Source organism: Vespa mandarinia, chromosome 9, assembly GCF_050613455.1.
Source record: "Vespa mandarinia isolate Hongniang chromosome 9, ASM5061345v1, whole genome shotgun sequence".
In the NCBI taxonomy this organism is placed as follows: Eukaryota; Metazoa; Arthropoda; class Insecta; order Hymenoptera; family Vespidae; genus Vespa; species Vespa mandarinia.
In genome coordinates, this window is record NC_140818.1 from 4,600,630 (window position 1) to 4,621,660 (window position 21,031).

A 21,031-nucleotide genomic window follows, 5' to 3' on the forward strand; every position below is an offset into this window, starting at 1 on the left:
GATAGCAGTTGATGGCAGTGCCGTATAGTGTCGCATGTGATCGTATATCGCATGAGTGCGTTTCATTTCACCGATATCTTTTTGAAACTATGAGTATTTCCGTGATATGTGAGTGATTCAGTGCCGACGCATCTCGGCCTGGGAAATCATCGTGGGGTGATAGCATGATGGTTGCGCGTGAAAGGACGTACGGGCAGCAAAAGCAACGTGAGTCTAATAAAGACAAGAGAAAAAACATTTTACAAAGAATATATGTATAATAAGCGTTATTATGGCTTACATGAACAACTATATAATTAGTCTTTATTCTAAAAATTTATAAGTTCCGTAATTTTACAGATCTTATAATCTGTAATGCCGTAAAATCTATCGTTTTTACTTACATACTTTTTCTATTAGATACTTATGTTGTTTCCTTTACGAATAGAAAGTTCTATTCAATGAAGCGCGATATGTGGGCTGCGCTGAGTATTGGGTGAATGCATTCCTAAGAATGCATTCACGTCCGCTCTATGTCGCGTTCCTTTTCTGCTTTATGTAATTTTCCTAGAGACACCTGTCTTCTGAAGATGTAGGACGCTCGATGTTCTCTCTTATCAGGAACGTTTGTGTCAACATTTACAGTTTCATTTCTCAAATATCGCGCATTGCTTTTACGAAGTCATCACTACAAATTTAATTCGACTACATCATTTTTAAATTTGTCCTCGAGAAGTAGGGTGTGTATATGCTAAGATTACAATTATATACGTATATATATATATGCGTTGTCGTGATAAACATGATGAATCTGTAATACGATAAGATTCGAGTAATGCATACGACGGACGATTACTGTAGTGGCTATTGTTGTCTTCGTTGACGCGCTTGACAGGCCTAAGAAGAAAGAAAGATCTGTTCTATTTTTGTATATTCCTTGATCACTCTCGTGTGTTCTTTATTAATTATGCGATATATATATATATATATATATATATATATATATATTTATATTTAAGAGTTATTTTATAAATTTTATATCACTAAATATATAATGTATCACCTTAGGGTTCTGAGGAGGTATTAAATAGCCTTGTAAAATGGCTACAAAAACAGATGATGCAGCATCCGTTGACAATCCAAATGATGGTAAATAAATAAGTTGTAAATGATTGTTTATTTAATTTTATTAATTAAATTAAATAAAAAGATTTATCATATTTTTTGATTTTTAAAGGAGAAAGTATGGACAAGGAAATATTAACTCTTAGTAGTAATGATGAAAGGAATCACCGTATCCCACCAACATATATGTATAATACAGGATCTGAACAAAGTACTGGTAGCTTGGATCAAGAACAAGGTGGAATTAATCGTAATCAAGCTACTGAAGATCAACTTGGACCTTTGCCACCAAATTGGGAAAAAGCTTTTACAGATACTGGAGAAGTGTATTTTATAGAGTATGTATATATAGACTACTGATTAATTAAGTTGGGAAATAGAGAAATATATAAAAAATGTATATATTTTTTAATACGTTCTAGCCATAATACAGGAACATCTCATTGGCTGGATCCAAGATTGTCAAAATTTCAAAAAAGATCTTTAGAAGAATGTTTAGATGATGAATTACCATATGGATGGGAAAAAATAGATGATACTCTTTATGGGACATATTTTATTGATCATGTAAATCGTAGGACACAATATGAAAATCCGGTTCTGCAAGCAAAACGAGCACAACAGAATTTAATTGATAGAAAGAGTCCAAATTTTACAAGAAATCCAGACAAATTAAAGGGTCAAAGAATAAGAACTACTTTGATAAAAAGTGCGAGAGGGTTAGGTTTTACTATAGTTGGTGGTGATGATACTGTGGAAGAATTTCTTCAAATAAAAAGTGTTGTACCAAATGGTCCAGCATGGTTGGATGGGAAGCTGCAAACTGGTATAACTTTGTAGTTTACTAATTTTAAACATTTTACATCTTTTATATTTTAGTAAAATTATAGTTTACAATAAAAAGTTATAATTGCAGTAAAACAAATTTTATTTTATAGGTGATGTATTGGTATATGTAAATAATACATGTGTCTTGGGATTCACTCACAATGAAATGGTAAATGTATTTAAATCAATTGGGAGTGGTGAAACTGTTACATTAGAAGTATGTAGAGGTTATCCATTACCATTTGATCCGAATGATCCAAATACTGAAGTTGTTACTACGATAGCAGTTAATGCACCAGGTAAATTAAAGATAGGATTAATAATTAATTTAGGAGTTAATAATTATTACATTTTTTATGTTAACAAATTTTTTTTAGATGTTTTAACCGAAGAACCAAGCATGTACATGGATTTGGGACCTCCTTTACAATCAAATTCACGTTTCAATTTTCTAGATTCTACATTTTTGCCAGTACATAATTTGCAGAATGGTGAAAATCTTGCTACAACATCTGTAAATTCTATGCCTGACCTTTGCATTTCAGACAAAATTAATACAATTAAGAGACCAAGTAGTACAGATATTCTTTTATCAGAAAATAGTGAAATTAATGAATGTAAAGATTCTCCTGTGTCTTCCAAATCAGAATTTCTAAGTATTGCTATAGTAAAAGGAGCAATGGGATTTGGTTTTACTATAGCAGATTCTGCGCATGGTCAAAAAGTTAAGAAGATATTGGATCGCCAACGTTGTAAGAATTTGATGGAAGGTGATATATTGGTTAGTATAAACGATATCAATGTAAGAAATATGTGTCACTCAGAGGTTGTCCAAGTATTAAAAGATTGTCCACGCAATGAAGAAGCTCTTGTTCACGTTCAAAGGACCACAATAAAATCTAAAGAAAAGAAGGAAAAGAACACTCAAGATTTTTTCAGAAGTAAGACTCCTACTGCAGATATTTATAGTACTCAATCTAAAACAATAATACCTAGCAGACCAAAAACACCATTAATAGATACAAGAAGTCATCCTAAATCTCCTACAGCAGCAAGTAGACCAAACTGGAATGAAGTACAAAGTGAAAATGAATTGAATCCACTTGATACTCGATATAAATATTCTGAATATAGTCATAGCATGTATTATACTGATCCATATAAAGCAAACATTACGAACTTAACAGACAGCTTTGCTACCATGACAAATTTGGATGATGAATCTGTAAGAAATGTTACAAAACATGATTGGGTAACAAATGATAAACTGAATATAAATAATGACTTATATTCTATTAACATTTCTCATCATGAAAATATATTAAAACAAAATGGAAGTATACATTCCGATTATTATAAAGATTTATACGCTGTTCAATCGCATTCCCAATATAATGAAACAGATTATAATGTTTATTCAATTGGTCAAGAACAAAATGTTGACACTGGTGAAATTTGGGATAAGCGAAAGGAAACTACCAGCTTTGAACATGAACAACCACATTCCAGTTCTATAGCACGGTATATTAACATTTTAGTTTTATTTTTAAAATTTTTAAATTTAATTTTTTATATATATATATAATTGCATGATTACTTTTGGTTGATTAAAGGTATCCACAATATAGTAATGAATTGGTTTGCCCAATTGTACCTGATATAGAATGGATTGAGACACTTGTGACATTAGTCAGACAAGATACAGGGTTTGGATTTAGAATAGTAGGTGGTACAGAAGAGGGATCTCAGGTTAGTTCTAATAAACATTATAATTTACAAATATTATAAATGTGAAAAGGAAACTGGAGCTAATAGTATGTAATGGTTAGCAGGTTTCTGTTGGTCATATTGTACCTGGTGGTGCAGCAGATCTTGATAACAGACTGAATACGGGCGATTTAATTATGTCTGTTGATGGAGAAAGTGTAATGAATTCTTCACACCATCATGTAGTGCAATTAATGATAGCTGCAGCTCAAAATGGCAGAGTTACTTTGGGAATACGTCGCCGTATTAATACTCAAGAACATTTACAAGATAATCTCCAAGCTTCAAATGATATAATAATACATAGTAGACAAATGAATCTCCAATATCCTTATGACGTGACAGTCACTAGAATGGAAAATGAAGGATTTGGTTTTGTAATTATATCGTCAGTTAATAAAGCTGGCTCTACGATTGGTAGAATAATTGAAGGATCTCCGGCGGAACGATGTGGGCGATTAAATGTTGGAGATCATATATTAGCTGTTAATCACGTTGATATAACAAATGTATGTCATAAAGATATCGTGAATCTAATCAAAGATTCTGGATATTCTGTGACCTTAACAATTGGTTATCCTCTTGATGATTGTTGTAGCAGCACATCTTTATCTCAAAAGGTATTAATTGTTATTATATTATTTTTTATATAATAAATATTATGTTCATCTATACAGATCTTTTATAATCCTGAATTATTTCATATAACTTAGGATGAACCAACAGGAGAAGGAGATGGAGGTCAATATCATGCTGTTGAATTAACGCGTGGAACTCGAGGATTTGGATTTAGTATACGTGGTGGACGCGAATTTCAGAATATGCCACTATTTGTGTTGCAAATTGCTGAAAATGGACCTGCATCTATCGATAATCGATTGAGGGTAAGTATTTGTTTTATGTGAAGTTTATTAATAAGATTATAATTTATTATTTTTTCACAATAATTCTTAGGTTGGTGATCAAATAATTGAAATAAATGGTATCAATACTAAAAATATGACACACACGGAAGCGATTGAAATTATTCGTAATGGTGGTCCTTCGGTTCGCCTATTAGTACGACGTGGCTGTCAAATGCCATCAGTGGTAGGTGCTCCTCCACATCTCTACGATATGAATATTTGAGATTAACCATTTCAATAATAACATATTAATCATAAATTAACGAAACATCTTTTATGATGATGCTAATGCTAACTTTGCCTTTGTATAACTTCTGATGACTTGGAATCAAGCTTCAGGGTGTAACATTAGGTAATGTGTTAAGTAGATAAGGCGACAGACAATATAAGAAATGAAGAGTAATTCCAAAAAAAAAAAGAAACATGTCTTCTGACACTGCGTAAATAAAATGTAAACCAGGTATTTGGTTTTACTTTTATAAAGAAAAAAGGAAAAAAGAACCAAAACAGAAAAGAAAAACAAAATGTGTCATAATGTATAATGTTTTATAATAATGAATCTGAATGATTGGTATTGTATGCAATTGTCAACGAGAAGGAAAAAAGAATCTTTTGTGTCAACTTATTATCTATGTTTACATTGGATAATATTGTTAGATATTAACATATATGATCAGTGTAAAATTGTTTCACATTTATATGCGCTCTTTATAACGTGTTTTATATATCTACACCAAAATTTTGATCTATTTTATATCCATTTAAGTGGGTAAATTATTATGGGAATTTCAATAATTAATTAACTTATATTGAAAATTTATATATTAGTTATTTTTTAATTACATTCATTATAATTATGAATGTAAACAGGAAGGTATTTTTATTATTCGTATTTGTAAAGTCGTATCAAAATGATAGCTAGTGTGGCTTTTTCTTGCAGCTATTATTTTAGCTTGCAAGGAATCTAATTTTTAGATACTATGACATTTGCTCATCTTAACTAAATTGGTGCTAATTTTATATTTTGATTGTTTAATTTCGTAATTGATCCTAACACGTGTGATAGCTTGAAAGTATTGTGCCTTGCGCGTGTTCCGTATTTAATAACAATTACTAAGTGAATGCTTGGGCCTTCAAAATGATTATAAATTTTTATTAAAATTCATTGTAGAGTAATCTCACACTCGACCAAATAAGTATTCGACCAATTGGTGAGGGCACCCCACAAAGGCATTTATTGAAATTAGACGAGATGGGTGTGCACCCTAAAAAACATCCGAAAGTTCGATTTTCCATTTTATTGAACTGCTGTTCATCTAAAAAGAGATATCTATAGTAAGCATTCTTGGTATAAATGTAATTGATACTTTAAATGTTTATACAATAAGTAAATATTTAATAACAATAACACTGAGAAATTTATAAAAGAAAATTCAGACTTAAAAATCATAGTCGATAATTACTATACATATTTTTACTACAATTGCATACTTTTTGAAATACAATTTGATACTTTTAACCACACAGTTAAGATAAAGTGATATATGCTACAGTAAAAATGACAAAAGTTATAAAATGTGGTCTCAAATTTACATTTACCAATATTAGTTTTTGCCAATAGGTAGTATTTTATGTGAAGAATAACTTGAAATTAATGTAAAATATTCTAACTTTGTTCTATAAAAAAATAATTTTCTCATTGACAAATCTTATTTAAGAGAAATTAGACTGTAAAGATAATATTTAAAGTTTCCCTTTATGGATGTTTTTCTATAAATCTTGTTGTTTTTTAATTAGAATTTATCAAGACACCAACATAAGTGTGGCCTTGATAAAGAACTCTTCAAATGAACATAAAGATCTTTTAGTATTTTCTACTATTATTTAGCTATCTTTACGACCATCTCATGTCTTAATAACATTTAAAAGATGAGTGGGAGTACTATTTCCTTAAGTATTTATTACGACGTATCTGAGGTGTATATGTATGTCCATTAATATTTAAGTGTTCGTACAACCAAAGAAGCAAATGCTCTTATCAATCATTTTCTTTTGACATGCAGTTTAGAGTATTGATATCAATCGTTTATTAATTACATTATTTAAAGAGCTTTAGATTAAAAAATAGAAAGTTTCTGAATGAGAGATGAGATTGATTAAAAACTTTTTTACACCGGTTTCTTCCTATCGTTTTGCGATAATTCAAAGAGTGAATGTTTAAAACTACAAAATATATATTTTTTTACTATCGATTTAGCGAGAGATAAAGAAACTTGTTTGGCCCGAGTTATTGATAAAGTAAGAATAACATATTAGATTGTATTTTTAGATCTCAGCATTGATGTAAGAAACAACATGTATGCATCCAGACACGTATGTGGAAAATCACCATAATTCATTATATGTTCGAATAAGTAATCTCTGCCGCATATCATATAAATGATAAGAAGCAGCAGTCCCTATTGAATGGATCACATTTACTCACTTCATAACCATCGTTTATTTTTTATAATTATATATATATAAATACATATACATATTTGTATATTATGTAGGATATCATATATGTATCTATATATGATATAACTGTAAATATATCTATGCATTTTTAAAGACTAAATGATCATGTTGACTATTGTTGACTTAATATCTAAAATAACAGTATGTTAATTAAAATATCATGATAAATCTTTTCATTTCTTTGCTGAAACAATTTAGCTATCTATTTGTTTACATTAACTCTTGCCAAAATATTGCTTATATATTTTGAAACTTTTATGCCTTTTAGTAATATGATTATAATAAAAATATTTTTTAGCCTTATAGTATACACATATCTCTTTGAGTAAAATGATTATAAGACATTTTAGTCTATACTTGGAATGGGTTTACATTTTATTGTGATGTAAAAATTATATTTCATACATTTCCGTTATAGATTAATAATGAAACTGGCAGTTATTCATTCTGTTGCTCGAAATTTATAAGATCTCTCTCTACCATAAGATGATTATATATATGCTTGTCTCATGTATTTATTAAACAACTATACTTTTGTATTCTATGAATGTATTTTAAAAATATCAATAATCGTTATCTATAATGCGCAAAAATGAACACAGAAAATTAATATTGTTACTATGAAAATATTGTGTCATCATTATATTGTTGTTGAAACATATTGATATAATAAATAATACATTAAATATTGTGAAGTAACGTTATCTTACGTTTGCTCTTAGGTCAAATCTTATATCATGACACATTGTCTTTTTAAAATTATGTAATAAAAAGAATAAAATCAAAAAGAAAATAGAATTCATAACGAATAGATGTACATTATCCTGATAATTTATAATACCATGTTTGGGCGTCATAATTTAAAAAATGGCGCTTTCGCTTTGAAGTTCCAACAACGAAGCCTGCGCCTTCGTTTCTAAGAATATGGCGTTTGACATTCAATCATGACGTCAATCATACTGCAATTCCTGAACGCGATATGTTTGCATATCGTCATAAAAAAGAATTATCATAAAATCCAATTAAGGCAAATTCATTAAATTTATATCTTTCATTGATTGGAAAACGACGATTGGAAGTATTCATCTTACCCGGTCCTTTTTAAAAAGACTTACTAACTATGCCTCTATTAGCTATCAGATTGGTAACACTGTCGATTGATCGCACGTACTTTTACCCAGAATGTGATATCGCATATATATATACACTTATTCTTGGGCCCCTCTCGGGGAATGTAAACAGAATTTTTTCGCAAATATGAAGTGACACGGCCGATTTATGCGGCTGCGACGTGCGTGGAAATTACGACTCATGATAACCACGTTCGATGGAGTCTGTGTTTTTAAAAGAAAAATAATAATACATTGAGGTAACGCGTTTACGGTACGTCGAGGAAAGCATTAATACCCAGCGGGTAAAACGGGTTTGCTCATTTCGTTTCTCTTGCTAGTGGTGCGCGTGTATATTTGTGCGTGTGTGTGTGTGTGTGTGTGTCTGTCTTTCAAGAAGTATACATAGTAAAGTGGAGTGTGGCATGAAGGTGGATTATTTAGATTTCATGGAAGTGCAATGAGAGATAGACAGAAATTCGACGGCGTCAAGTCGAGGGTGAGCTACTCTCTCTCGTTCTTACTTCTATGATTTCTTGGACTTTCCCATGATCGTAATGTTTCTTCCTCCCTCCCCCCTCTCTTCGTTGCTTCACACACCTTCCTTCTAGTCCCTATACCTTCACTTCTTCCCTTCCTTATTGATAGTTTTCCTTATTCCTAAGTTCTATTTTCGCAATGCTACATGTTGCGTTTCAAAGATACAATAGCATAATAGATTTTTCTTTTGTTAGTAAGAGACCATTGACGAACGCATATTTTTCGATTGCCATGAGGCTCAATGTTCCTATATGTGTTTGTATGTATCTATGTACATACATGCTCGTACATATGTGCGTACTTAGTGAACGTACGCATTGTTGATCTCACGTTGTGTTCTCTTTCTGTAATGCACAACGTATGTCCCCGTGTTTATAATATCATCGTCATCTTCGACAATCTATTTTTTTTAACCAATTAACGTTCGCGCAAGCACGCGTAATATTACGCTACTTATTGCACATATGCACGAGTGTGTAATACATACCTAGATACACAACTAGTTACTAATTCATACATACGTATGAAGATTTGATAAAACATGCATTGTAGGCGTACAAATTGCCTTTAATAAAGATTTATTTGAATTATAAATCAAAATCCTTTGTAATTTTGAAATAATAGACAAGACATGCAAAACTTTCGATTTTCTCTTCATTTCTGTTTTCATAATGTAAAATTTAATGCAAGTGATATTTGAGATTCTTATTCCTTCAATAATATGCAACGTTTATGTTAGCGAATTTTGATCACAGGATGTATGTTTATAGTAATAAATTTTATAATATTGATCAAATTTATTTTTAACTCATGTGTAGAACAATTTGTATTATATTTAAGTCATAATATCTGATATAATATCTGATATAATGATATGAATTTGTTAATATGGAAATTACTGTGTAAGTTCTTTTGCAATCAGATAGAATATTTTGATTTTTTGATTTTTTATACTTTTTTAATGATTCCAGTAAATAAGATGAATGAATCGTTGTTTTGTATATAGATTATGAATCCATTTTCAATCTGATTTGATTCTTTACTTGATCTCTTATCCTATCATACTGTAGTTGCATTAAAGCTTTCGTGCGGTATACATCTTTCTCGATTCATAAGTTTTATTACTTTATATTATCTAATAATAGTGTGACTTTTTTTTTAAACTTCTTAAACAACTTGTATTATTTATTACAAGTTCATATAAATTTTTATTTTTCAAAGTTAATAGTTAAAGAATTTATTTCATAAAATCATTCTGAGATAATTTATTTATTTTTCAGTGATGGGAGCTCAATATGTCTTCAAATACAGCATGTTTTGGAAGACATCCTCGAGAAATGAATCGAGTTTCGTTATTAAAATCAGAGACTAGATCGAAGCATGATAAATGTTGGTGTACAGGTGCACATAGCATGTCTGAGTCTTATAAAATTTGTGGAGACTACATAGATCCAACAAATCATGGTTGTACAGACAGAAATCATTTATTATATCATAAAGATAAAGCACATTTAAAAAATGAAGCAAATGATTGTCCAATATATAACAAATGTGATGTTAAAATGTGCTCCATTTGTCAGTGTTCATTAGAAAAGGAAGTTACATGTTTTACGTGTAAATGTGAAATAAGGCAAAGTGATTGTTGTGATTTAACGAAGAATTGTTTGTGCACGTGCAGCTATTTTAACTTGTTAAATAGATCTTCTGTAACAAGAGATTATTCTGATTATAGTTTAGGTTTATCAGTTGCACAATCAACAGATATTAAATGGAAGAGCCATACTTGGAGGACAATTTTTATAATTATTATTGGCATGTTATGTACAAATATCTGTAATGCAGATCCCAGTCAGTGCGCAGTTGGTTTAAAAACTCCTGGATGTAAGTTCCATATATTTGGATAATATTTTTTATTATTTTACTTCATATTATATCACATTCAATAGATAAAGTATAAAAAAAATTCTATGTATATTTCTAATATATAGATTATTATTATTAAAAGAATAGTAGAAGTTAATTAACGTATACATATAATTTATATATGTATATATTAAATTATTAACTATAAATTGTTAATTAAATTATTGATAAAATTACAAGTTGTTAAAAACATTACACATAAGTTTATACTGTTACTCTATATCTTCTTAGTCTACTAGAATTATAAATAAAACCTACTTCTTATCTTTTCTTTTGGAATTCCAAAGTTGAGCCAAATGGATATATCTATATTTGATGCAAGGAAAATACAGTTTCATGTTGAGGTTAAAATGTATAATGTTAAATTCAAATAAATATATTAATTATAAACATGATTTTGTTGAGATTATATTTATTACAATTTCTATATTAATAGCAAATTTTTAAATCAAATTTAACGTTTAACATTTAAATATGATTATTGCATATAAAAAGAATATTTTTATTTTCAAAAAACTATTTTTTTAATGATCATATATAAAAGATATTTTTTTTTCAATATTAGCATCATACAATTTAAAGCATCATACAATAAATTATTTTACTTTATTTTATATTTATGAATTTTCTAGGATAAGATTAAATAATTTTATATAATTTTGTTACTTTCTAGGGACTTGGCCACAAGGTGACATTGTTCTTGAATATGGTCAACCTTTGAAAATTCTTTGTATATTAAATAAGACATATATAGACACTACATTTCCTGGAAAAAATTCTTCTGATCTAGTATTCTTTCGCAATATGAAAGAAATGGAACCAGAATATATTACTATTATCAATGAAACTACAATATCAATGTATGTAGAAAAACCACCACCTGCAGAAGATATGTATTATTGTAAATTGAGATTATCTAATGATCATAATAAACAACATGAAGCAGTTTGTTTGAATAAAGTTGTTATTGGTTGTAAGTATTACTTTTATTATTATTATTTTTATTAGTCCAACTGTCTTTTCATATACTATAGAATTTGCATGGCAGTTAGAAGTTTTTAAATGAGTTTTTTATTTATTTTAAACTAATACTTTAATATATGAACTTTGAGTTATGGTTTAAAATTTTAATAGGAAATTTATTTAGTTATAAAATAAACTTTATATCTGCAATATGAGTTTCCTACGAAAATGCGTCATTCATATAGGCTTATCAGCCTGGGTCAAAAGATAGATAGAAACAAGACTGAGTATTGAATTCCCCCACTTATTAGTTTCATGAAGTTGACACTTGACATGAGTATATCTTGGAAACTTTGCTTATGCATCCTTTAAGATATCAACAGCATATAAAAAATTAAATGTATCTAAGAATCCAAACATTATTATATACATAAATTTTACTTAGAAATATTTGTTTTAATATTTAACTTATAATAATGAAAATTTTTTATTACAAAAAAAATATAAGATAAGAAGTAAAAAAACAATATAGAAATTAAAATCGTTATGTAAAATTCAATACATTGCTATGTAACACATCATTATTTACTTTATTAGTAACAATATAATTTCACTCATATAAATAACATTATTTTATTTTTTTTTTTAAATGCAATAAAATTTTTTTGCAGTAATACATTTTATACATTTTATACATTTTATGTTTATATTTATTATATTTTACTTTATAGTTAAACCCCAAGAACCGCAGAACTTCAGTTGTATATCTTACAATTGGGAAAATATGATTTGCTCCTGGGATCCAGTGCAAAATTATGTTACTACAAGATTTACCTTAGTATTTAAGTTACCTGGAAGAGCAGGAGGCCGGAAGTTATATCCTTGTCCGAAACAAAATAAACCAAATACTTGTTTATGGGATGCATCTACAAATCCAATATACAGACAACCATATGAGTATTACACATTTATATTAAATATAGAAAATGTACTGGGAAATATAAGTGTATCATATAAATTTCATCATTTTGCTCATGGTTTGTAGCTATAAATTATTTTTATAGTCATTTTTAATAATGATTTAAGGTTTCTATCATCTGCTTATTTATATTTTACAGTTATACCAGCAAAACCAGCAAATTTATCAGTAATTAATAAAACATCAGATAGTGCAATCTTACATTGGAGTGTGCCATTTCCAATGCAAAATTTTCCTCCTGGTTTACATCACAGAATCACCTATCAAAATCAATGGGATCATCAAAAGTCTTGGCAGGTAAGTCTGCACTTTATAAATAAACAAAATATTATGTACAATTACTATTATATATTCATTGTAATTGTGGTGTCTTTAGATAATCAATATTACAAATGAAATACACATGCCCAAAAGATATTACAATCTTACTGGATTGAAATATGCTAATACTGGTTATGATGTCCGTGTTTTTATGAAAAGTGCACTAGCAGTAGGAGAAGATAAATGGAGTAAATTCAGTGATATTACGTTTAGAACACCAGCAAGATGTAAGATAATATTTAACTATTAGTTTAGAATGCATATTCTAATTATACATATATATGATATTTTCAGTGCCTGCATTACCACCACGTACTGATATTGGAAGTTTTGAAATAGCAGAGAATAACATTAACAGAGATATATATTTATATTGGCAAGCTATACCTCAATATTTGGAAAATGGTGATAATTTTAAATATCAAATTGATTATGTAGAAGAAAGTGGACGAAAATTAGCTCTTATACCAAATGAGACAACTAGAACATATGCAAAATTCAAAGGGATAAGTTTCAATAGTTATCGCTTCGAAATTGTTGCAGCAAATATAATTGGTATGAGTAAAGAGAGATCTAAAATATTTGTACCAAGCAAATTTGAAAGTAAGAATATAAGAATATATATATATGTGTGCGTGTGTGTATGCATGCGCGTGCGCGTGCGTATGTGCGTATGTGTGCGCGCGTGTGTGTGTGTATATACATAATAGAACTCAATACAAAAATATTAATATTGAATTCATTTCAGTTCCACGTGAACCAGTAGCATTTACTAAAATTGCATTCGACGGAGGTTTATATGAATTATCATGGAAACCACCTAGTATGAATACAGAAATTACAAATTACACTATATTTTGGTGTGATAATGAGCGCGATCGACCTTATCAATGCACTGTATGTACGATTTGTTATAAATATGTAACAAAAGAATATTTTATTTAATATTTTAATGACATATATTCTATTATAGGGTTATTTGGATTGGGTCCATGTATCAAAGAATACTACAATTTATAATATGACTGTACCTGACGCAAAAAAAGTGTATCAGTTTGCAATTTCGGCAAATACAAAAAAAGGAAGTAGTGGAATGGTTTGGGCATCATGTACAGTAATTCATAATAAAGTTGTAGGCAAAATGAAATCTGTGTGGATAAATCGTATTGGCTCTGATTTTATTGAAGTTGGATGGAAATTGGATTGTTCCGACCGTATTGGCATTGTAGAAGGATTTAATATTTATTATTGTCCAATAATGTCTCCATTTAATCTCAATTGTAAAGGTTCTAAATTAAATACTACCATTAAAGCAGATCCTCATACAATACATGGCATAGTAAATAACTTAAAACCTTATACTACATATATGTTGGCTGTGGCTGTATTAACAAAAAGTGGAGAAGGTTTACATAGTGATCCTTTATACAATACAACTCTTGAAGCTGCACCAAGTACACCGCCAAAGGATGTTACAATCGTTAACGTTACAAATACAACAATGTTTATAACGTGGAAACCACCTGATGCGATGAATGGTGTACTTCGATATTATGAAGTTTATTATAATGGTCGTGCACAAAAAGTTGAAGAAGCTAATCATATAGAATTAAAGGAGCTTTTAGCGTACAAAAATTATAGCGTTAATGTTGCTGCTTGTACTGTGTCTTGTAGCGTAAAATCTCCAACAATTTATAAAGTCACGGAAATAGGCGTACCCGGAAAAATTCATGTACCAAATGTACGATTTATGAATTCGAGTCAAGTAATTGTCATATGGTCTAAACCACAGAATTCAGCTGGTCATTTAGATTATTATGAAATATTTTCTAGTGATGGTGAAATTCAAAATAGTACAAAGACTGGTGAGTGAGTGATATTTAATATACTTATATAAATGAAACAAAATATCATATTATATAAATTATTGTAATACACATTGCAGACGCCCAGTTGCCAATTCCTGATTGTAAAACTGTAGGTAGAGAAAGACTTTACCAATTTCGTGTAAGAGCTGTTAATATAGCTCCAGATAACACTTATCTAAAAGGACCTTGGTCAGATCCTGGAGAAGGAAACTGCTACAGTGATGGTAATTATACAAATTAATTATTTTTACAGTATCATCTATTGTTCAATGTTCTCCTTTGTGTTACAGGACCATCATTTAAAGTATGGGTAGTTATATGGGTGATTGGTAGTCTGAGTGGTGTAGCTTTCCTTTTTTGTCTTGCATATACGTCTAAGAGGTAAATAGAAATTCTTTTTTGTTGTCTTCCTAACTATTCTGTTTGTAGTTTATTTGTATTCTTTTATGCGATATAGATAACATTTTTATAACATATTGTATTTTTCGATTTCTTCATTGCAGGATGTGGCTGAAGTGTAAGGCTATGCAAGATGTTGAAGTCAAATTACCACCAGGACTTGCACCAAATATGGTAAGGCATATTCTAAATTTATGATAATATTGATAATTAACTTCTCTTTTTATTATAATAATTCTTATTGATTTACAATGATTTTTTATTATTATAGAAACTGCTTCAAAAAGGGGGAGAGCAACATATACGACAATCTTCTGCTGATTCAAGCGGATGTTCAAGTGGACAAGAGTCTGTTACATCTTCTCTTACATCAGATTCACAAGTTTCTAGTGATAGTGGAACAGAAATAGATCCAATACCAGTCTCACCTAACAAATTGCTTGAAACTTTACCAGCTTGGGAATCATCTAGTCTTCGCCAGAGAAATGTTGGTGTCACTAGACCTGTACTAGTAACAGAAACTGCTCGTTGGGATTCTTATGTAAAGGTGGCAAAATCTGGAGAACCAATAATAGGAGATACATCATCTTTAGCAAGATCAACTCCTAATTTAACTGATAGTACAGGTTATACTACTTCTCAACATACATGGTCATCAACAGGATATATTAGTATGCCTTCATCTGAAGAATTATCCAGTAATCCAAGCTTGGTTCCCAAGGAACCTTTCAATGCTGGCTGTTACAGTATAATTGATGGAATTTCTAAACCTATGAGATCTAAATCAGAAGAAAATGCAGAAATGACTGAAACTGTTGGCATTAAAACAGAGAACAAACTCGTTAATCCATATATAACTTTGGCATCTCTAGAACAGAAAGGAAAAGATAAGAAAGTTACAGATTCATTCCATGATCTTGACGATATAACATTTACAGAACGAAATAAATTAAAATCCGAAACTATAACGCCACTTTCCGTTTCAGATAAAACTTCTAAACCATATGTACAAACAGGTATAATAGATACATTGAAAAAACCATTTAATTTAACCAATACAGATTCTAAGAGAAGTATGGTATCTACTCCTTTTGCTTCAACATCTTTAACAGATTCTTGTAATAAACCGTTCGTTTCTTCTTTTATAAGTCCAACTACGTTAACACAAACTTTGATTGATTCATCATCAAAGCCGTATGTTACCGTGTCATCAATACCTGAAATAACAAAAAAGTCAAGTGCCGTAACTAGTTCATTGGATTCCTCACAAAAATCATGTGTTCCACATAATACCACAGATGGGACATCAAAACCATATGTTCTTGCAACATCTGTTTTTCACATGCTACAACAGCAAAGAGAAAAAACAGAAACTTCCAATTCAGAAATACATGAAGGTGAAAGTGATGATTCTCCAACATCATCTCCTTTATACTGGCAGTCAGGTGGAAATCTGAAACCAAGCATAGGATTGGATACTGATAAAATGGTGCCTGTTACTAATAAAAGCTCTGGATATGTAACCATTGCAGAAAATCCAAAATTAGATCAACAAATACCATCTACAACATCGTCATCTTATACACAACATGATAGATTTGATAAGCCACTGCCACAAACTATTGGTCAGTCATCAGACGAACAATATTGTAAAGTGACAGTTGTGCCAAGTACAATGCAATGAGAAGAAGTAAATTAACTTTTGATGGTTATAGAATTTATACTTTATGTTAATAAGACTTCCTTTATAGTGAAGATAAAACATAATGAATCATGTGGTGCAATAAAACGATGTGTCCGTAGGTGCTTGAAGAATGCAGTTAAACATAGTTCATCTATGATTTAAAAAATGTAATCATTTTAATGAGGGCCTTGGACATTATATCCTGTAAAATATAGATGTACATAATGATGTATTGGCATGAGCTTTTTTTTTACATTATTTTGTGCATCTATTCAAGTGTTCTGCAAACTATAATCAAAGTTGGCACTTAAGGAAGCATCTTTTAAATTTGCATCAAATATGAAGTTGAGGATAATGTTATATCGTGATATTGTAAATGACGCGATATGAGTGATTCATGGATATATTAAATACTAAGTGCCCTCACTTGTGAAAGTATGTACAAAATGTATTACGTTTGTATCATATATTTTGTGATGAAAGGGTCCTTTATAATATTATAGTAATAAGAATAAATTAAGTAAATTATGTGGCATATATCTATCGATAGACAGCTTATTGTTGTCAAAATAATCAAATTGTTATTTAAACATCGATACATTATGATAAGTGTGATTCTCGAGAGATGATTGTTTTGTCTTTACAAATTTCGCAACAAATTCTTCATCATATTATTAACATTAATTAGTATATTTTAAAAGACTATAAATTTTAACAACAAATTTATTTTGATGTTACATGAAATTAACTGGACATAATTAATCACAGATTTATATTATCCTTCTTATGGATAGCAATGTGCATACTAATATTCTTCTTGAAGCTATATTTCAACAAATACTGAGGCAAATAATAATATAAAATATGTTTACTTATTCCTCAACAGTGCAATCATATATAGAGATTTTACTTGAGTAAAATTTAATAATTCTTTGTTCATATTATTGTCCATCAAACAAATTAAAACTTATATTACATGCTATTTGCATATGCAAATTGTTCAATTGTAAATATTATTTTTATTGTTTTTCTATAGTATTTTATTATAATTAATAGCAGTTTGCAAAGTTAACGGAAAAAAAATAAATAAATATCTTATATAAATTAGAACTAATTCAGAATAAAAAAAAGAATCAATTATACACTGTTAATCATAAAAAGAACATTTAGTAGAGATTTTATAAATTATATAACAAGTGATAAGAACACTGTTCTAACAAAATTTTGAATAATGCAATGCCATTAAAACAGTCATAAAAAAACGAGCAAGAATATATGTATGCATAGTTTAAGCTAGTCATTGACAGAGTACGCGAGTTTTTACAACCAGGCCTTTTTTATGTCATTGTATATATTATTGCACTTTAAGAAAAATTAGAATTCTCTATATATATTTTGCTTTATGCAATATATATAAAATTATACAATTTTGCAGAATTATTATTATATAAATACTTTCAGAATTTATATTATTTTATTAAATATTATTTCCCTTTGCACAAATATTCATTTCTTATATTCATTAATTACTACAAATATTAAATATAACTTTATTCCTATTTGACACGCTATAAAATATAATTAGCACAAAATCATGCTGAAATAAAAAAGGCCTGGACTTTTTAGAGTTGAGTAATTTTACAAGTTCAAACAGTCTAATATTTTACAAAAGAATTGTTGTGATTGTTAGATATATTTGAACTTGAGAAATATATTGTTTGTACTTGTGAAATACGATCTACTCAATTACATAGATGAATTAACATCTATGTAATTTTGACATAAAACGAGCTTATGTATACTCGTATGTTGTTATTATTAAGACGAACCGCGAATATGCAATGCATTATGTGTATTATGCAAATGCTACTTAGTTTTTAATCATGTTAAGTGTATAGTATATGATGCCCGATCTTTAAATAAGAGAATGGATATTTCTAAATAATTAGAGAATACTAAAATGGGGGTAATCAAAAATTTGAAAATTACAGCATTGGACATAAGCTATAAATGAGAGAAAGCATAAAAAACATATGACACTCGATAATGATTTGTACACTTCTCTAAACATCGAATGGTTTATTATCTTATGATTAATATAAAAATAATGTACAGTATAATTAAACATTGATAAATGATATTTATGTATTACAAATGCAATTAATTAATTTTATATTATAATATTACGTAACGGTTTTATATATAAAATGTGTATACAGAATATTAAAAATGTACCTAGTTCGCGTAATAACTTTACAAAATTTTAATAAGCAACTTGTACGTCCAATTTTCAAATTTATTTCTCTACAAAGATTTATCAATAATCTTTTTAAGGAAAAATAAATCGACAAGAAATGACATAATGAGCTATTTAAATGAAGGTAAATGCATACTATTGCAGTTTATGCTGATATTAAATTAAATAAGTATTTTTTGCTTTATGGGCTTATAGATTAATTTAAGAACGTAATCAAGCTTATCTATTAATAGATTTCACATATCCCCTCTGTACATATAAATATCTATTATTATCTATTTTTGTTACATATTTATAAAGAAGAAAAAAGTACTTTATTGCACAGTAAAAATATACTAGGCTAAATTGACAAAAATTGGAATTAAACAAAATATAGAATTACTGACGTGCTACCCATTTTTATAAGATATATTTGTGTCAATGTTTATATTTTTATTAATTTGTCTTTAACAAATCAGGCACGTATACAACGCCTATTTTCATGTTTTATTTTTGTATGTAATAATACAATCTCTATAATTTAGTTAAATACTGAATAGTTCTTTAAGATGTTTAATGTTTGTTTACCTTCACTTTCTTATGGGGGCTCAGTATTATGAGTAACAAACTGATTATGTCAAAATTAAGTATTTTTGTGACTTCATTTATAATACTTTATGATTTCTATGTATATGACATTTTCTAATGTTTATATTACGATAATTAAATCTTTGTGCAATCACTTGTAAAAGAATCAGTTTATGTAAATATTATATATCTTTTATACATCTAAGTAAATTTATATCAACAGAGAATAACAGGATATATAAATAATGTTGAGCTCCCTGTGTATAGGAGTCGAAATATAGTGCGTTGGATTGTTGAGTTAATTCGCCAGATATATATATATATATATGAACTATTTGCCATTTCTTTTATAAAGTATTCTAAATTTTGTGAATTTATCATCTCAAAATTAATGTTATATCTTTTTATATTAAGATAACATGATACTAATTCTAGTGAGGTCTTGTACAGAGTACTGTAAAATATATTTTTACTACTTTTTTGGTTTTATTATTTATTTCTTATTACATAGATTGTGGTTACGTTTAGTTTAACTTACTACGAAATAACAATTATGCCATTGTCTGTATGCCATGCCGTAAAAACTTGCCATTTTATGTTCTTTTAGTGTGTATATTCCAAAGTTACTTTATTTTCAATACTCGTACAGGAATCGTTTTAAATATTTACAAGAAATCTTGTAACTTATCTTTGAAGAATGCTGTCAATATGTGCTTCGAAAACAGTTACTTTATAATGATTATGCTGAAATATATTAACTATTATATTTGAACATTACGTTTTTGTTTTTGACTACATATTGATTACCTAATAAAGTAACAATTTGTGTGTATATATTTGTATAATTTAGAAACAAGCAAAATTTTTATCTACATCATTTCTTTAACATTTCAAATGTACGTATTATAATAATACGTATCCATTCAAGGTAATATTTTACATGTTTTATTGATGGAGTAAATATTACAAAAATATCCATAAAGTTACTATAATCAGGATATCTAATAATTTTAAAGTATATATTTCTACTGCATGATTCTAAATGTCTATTGTCAAAAACGTAATCACAGATGCTGTCTTGCTTAGTAGTATTGCTGAAATACTGTAAATCTATATTTTATATTTTATGTTATATTTTTATATTCTATTATTTTTTGGTATATATTATAATATTGAGATGATTAGCAACTATTATTTTATTCTATATTTTACAATGTGTTCATACATACATCTATATGTAAGATACTTTTGTCCCTTTCCTATTGTGGTGAACATAATATTATGTTACTTGTTATTT

At 28.7% G+C, this 21,031-nt stretch overlaps 2 protein-coding genes across 2 annotated transcripts; both read left to right on the forward strand.

Annotated features, from left to right (window-relative positions):
* The first annotated feature begins 46 nt into the window (after positions 1-46).
* On the forward strand, positions 47-7,283 carry LOC118443252 (membrane-associated guanylate kinase, WW and PDZ domain-containing protein 1). The gene is made up of 11 exons (XM_035869933.2): positions 47-207; positions 1,048-1,128; positions 1,217-1,442; positions 1,527-1,930; positions 2,043-2,231; positions 2,310-3,453; positions 3,546-3,681; positions 3,762-4,319; positions 4,413-4,583; positions 4,654-4,788; positions 5,776-7,283. Exons 2-11 carry the CDS (start codon positions 1,080-1,082, stop codon positions 5,938-5,940), a joined length of 3,177 nt encoding a protein of 1,058 aa, XP_035725826.1. The 5' UTR covers positions 47-207; positions 1,048-1,079; the 3' UTR covers positions 5,941-7,283.
* A 1,062-nt stretch (positions 7,284-8,345) lies between these two features.
* Positions 8,346-20,213, forward strand: dome (cytokine receptor domeless). Its single transcript, XM_035869931.2, has 13 exons — positions 8,346-8,732; positions 10,054-10,654; positions 11,370-11,669; positions 12,391-12,696; positions 12,778-12,935; positions 13,015-13,186; positions 13,254-13,562; positions 13,708-13,856; positions 13,933-14,824; positions 14,905-15,051; positions 15,118-15,208; positions 15,331-15,400; positions 15,498-20,213. Exons 2-13 carry the CDS (start codon positions 10,069-10,071, stop codon positions 16,908-16,910), a joined length of 4,593 nt encoding a protein of 1,530 aa, XP_035725824.2. The 5' UTR covers positions 8,346-8,732; positions 10,054-10,068; the 3' UTR covers positions 16,911-20,213.
* The last annotated feature ends 818 nt before the right edge of the window (positions 20,214-21,031 follow it).

What these genes read in the sequence shown, in the direction of transcription:
- LOC118443252 (XM_035869933.2), top strand. Translation starts at nt 1,080, where the DNA reads ATGGCTACAAAAACAGATGATGCAGCATCCGTTGACAATCCAAATGAT. An exon ending in CATTCCAGTTCTATAGCACG is followed by an intron (nt 3,454 to 3,545) that starts GTATATTAACAT and finishes GGTTGATTAAAG; the next exon opens with GTATCCACAATATAGTAATG. An exon ending in CTATCGATAATCGATTGAGG is followed by an intron (nt 4,584 to 4,653) that starts GTAAGTATTTGT and finishes AATAATTCTTAG; the next exon opens with GTTGGTGATCAAATAATTGA.
- dome (XM_035869931.2), top strand. Translation starts at nt 10,069, where the DNA reads ATGTCTTCAAATACAGCATGTTTTGGAAGACATCCTCGAGAAATGAAT. An exon ending in GAATAAAGTTGTTATTGGTT is followed by an intron (nt 11,670 to 12,390) that starts GTAAGTATTACT and finishes TTTACTTTATAG; the next exon opens with TTAAACCCCAAGAACCGCAG. An exon ending in CAGGACTTGCACCAAATATG is followed by an intron (nt 15,401 to 15,497) that starts GTAAGGCATATT and finishes TTATTATTATAG; the next exon opens with AAACTGCTTCAAAAAGGGGG.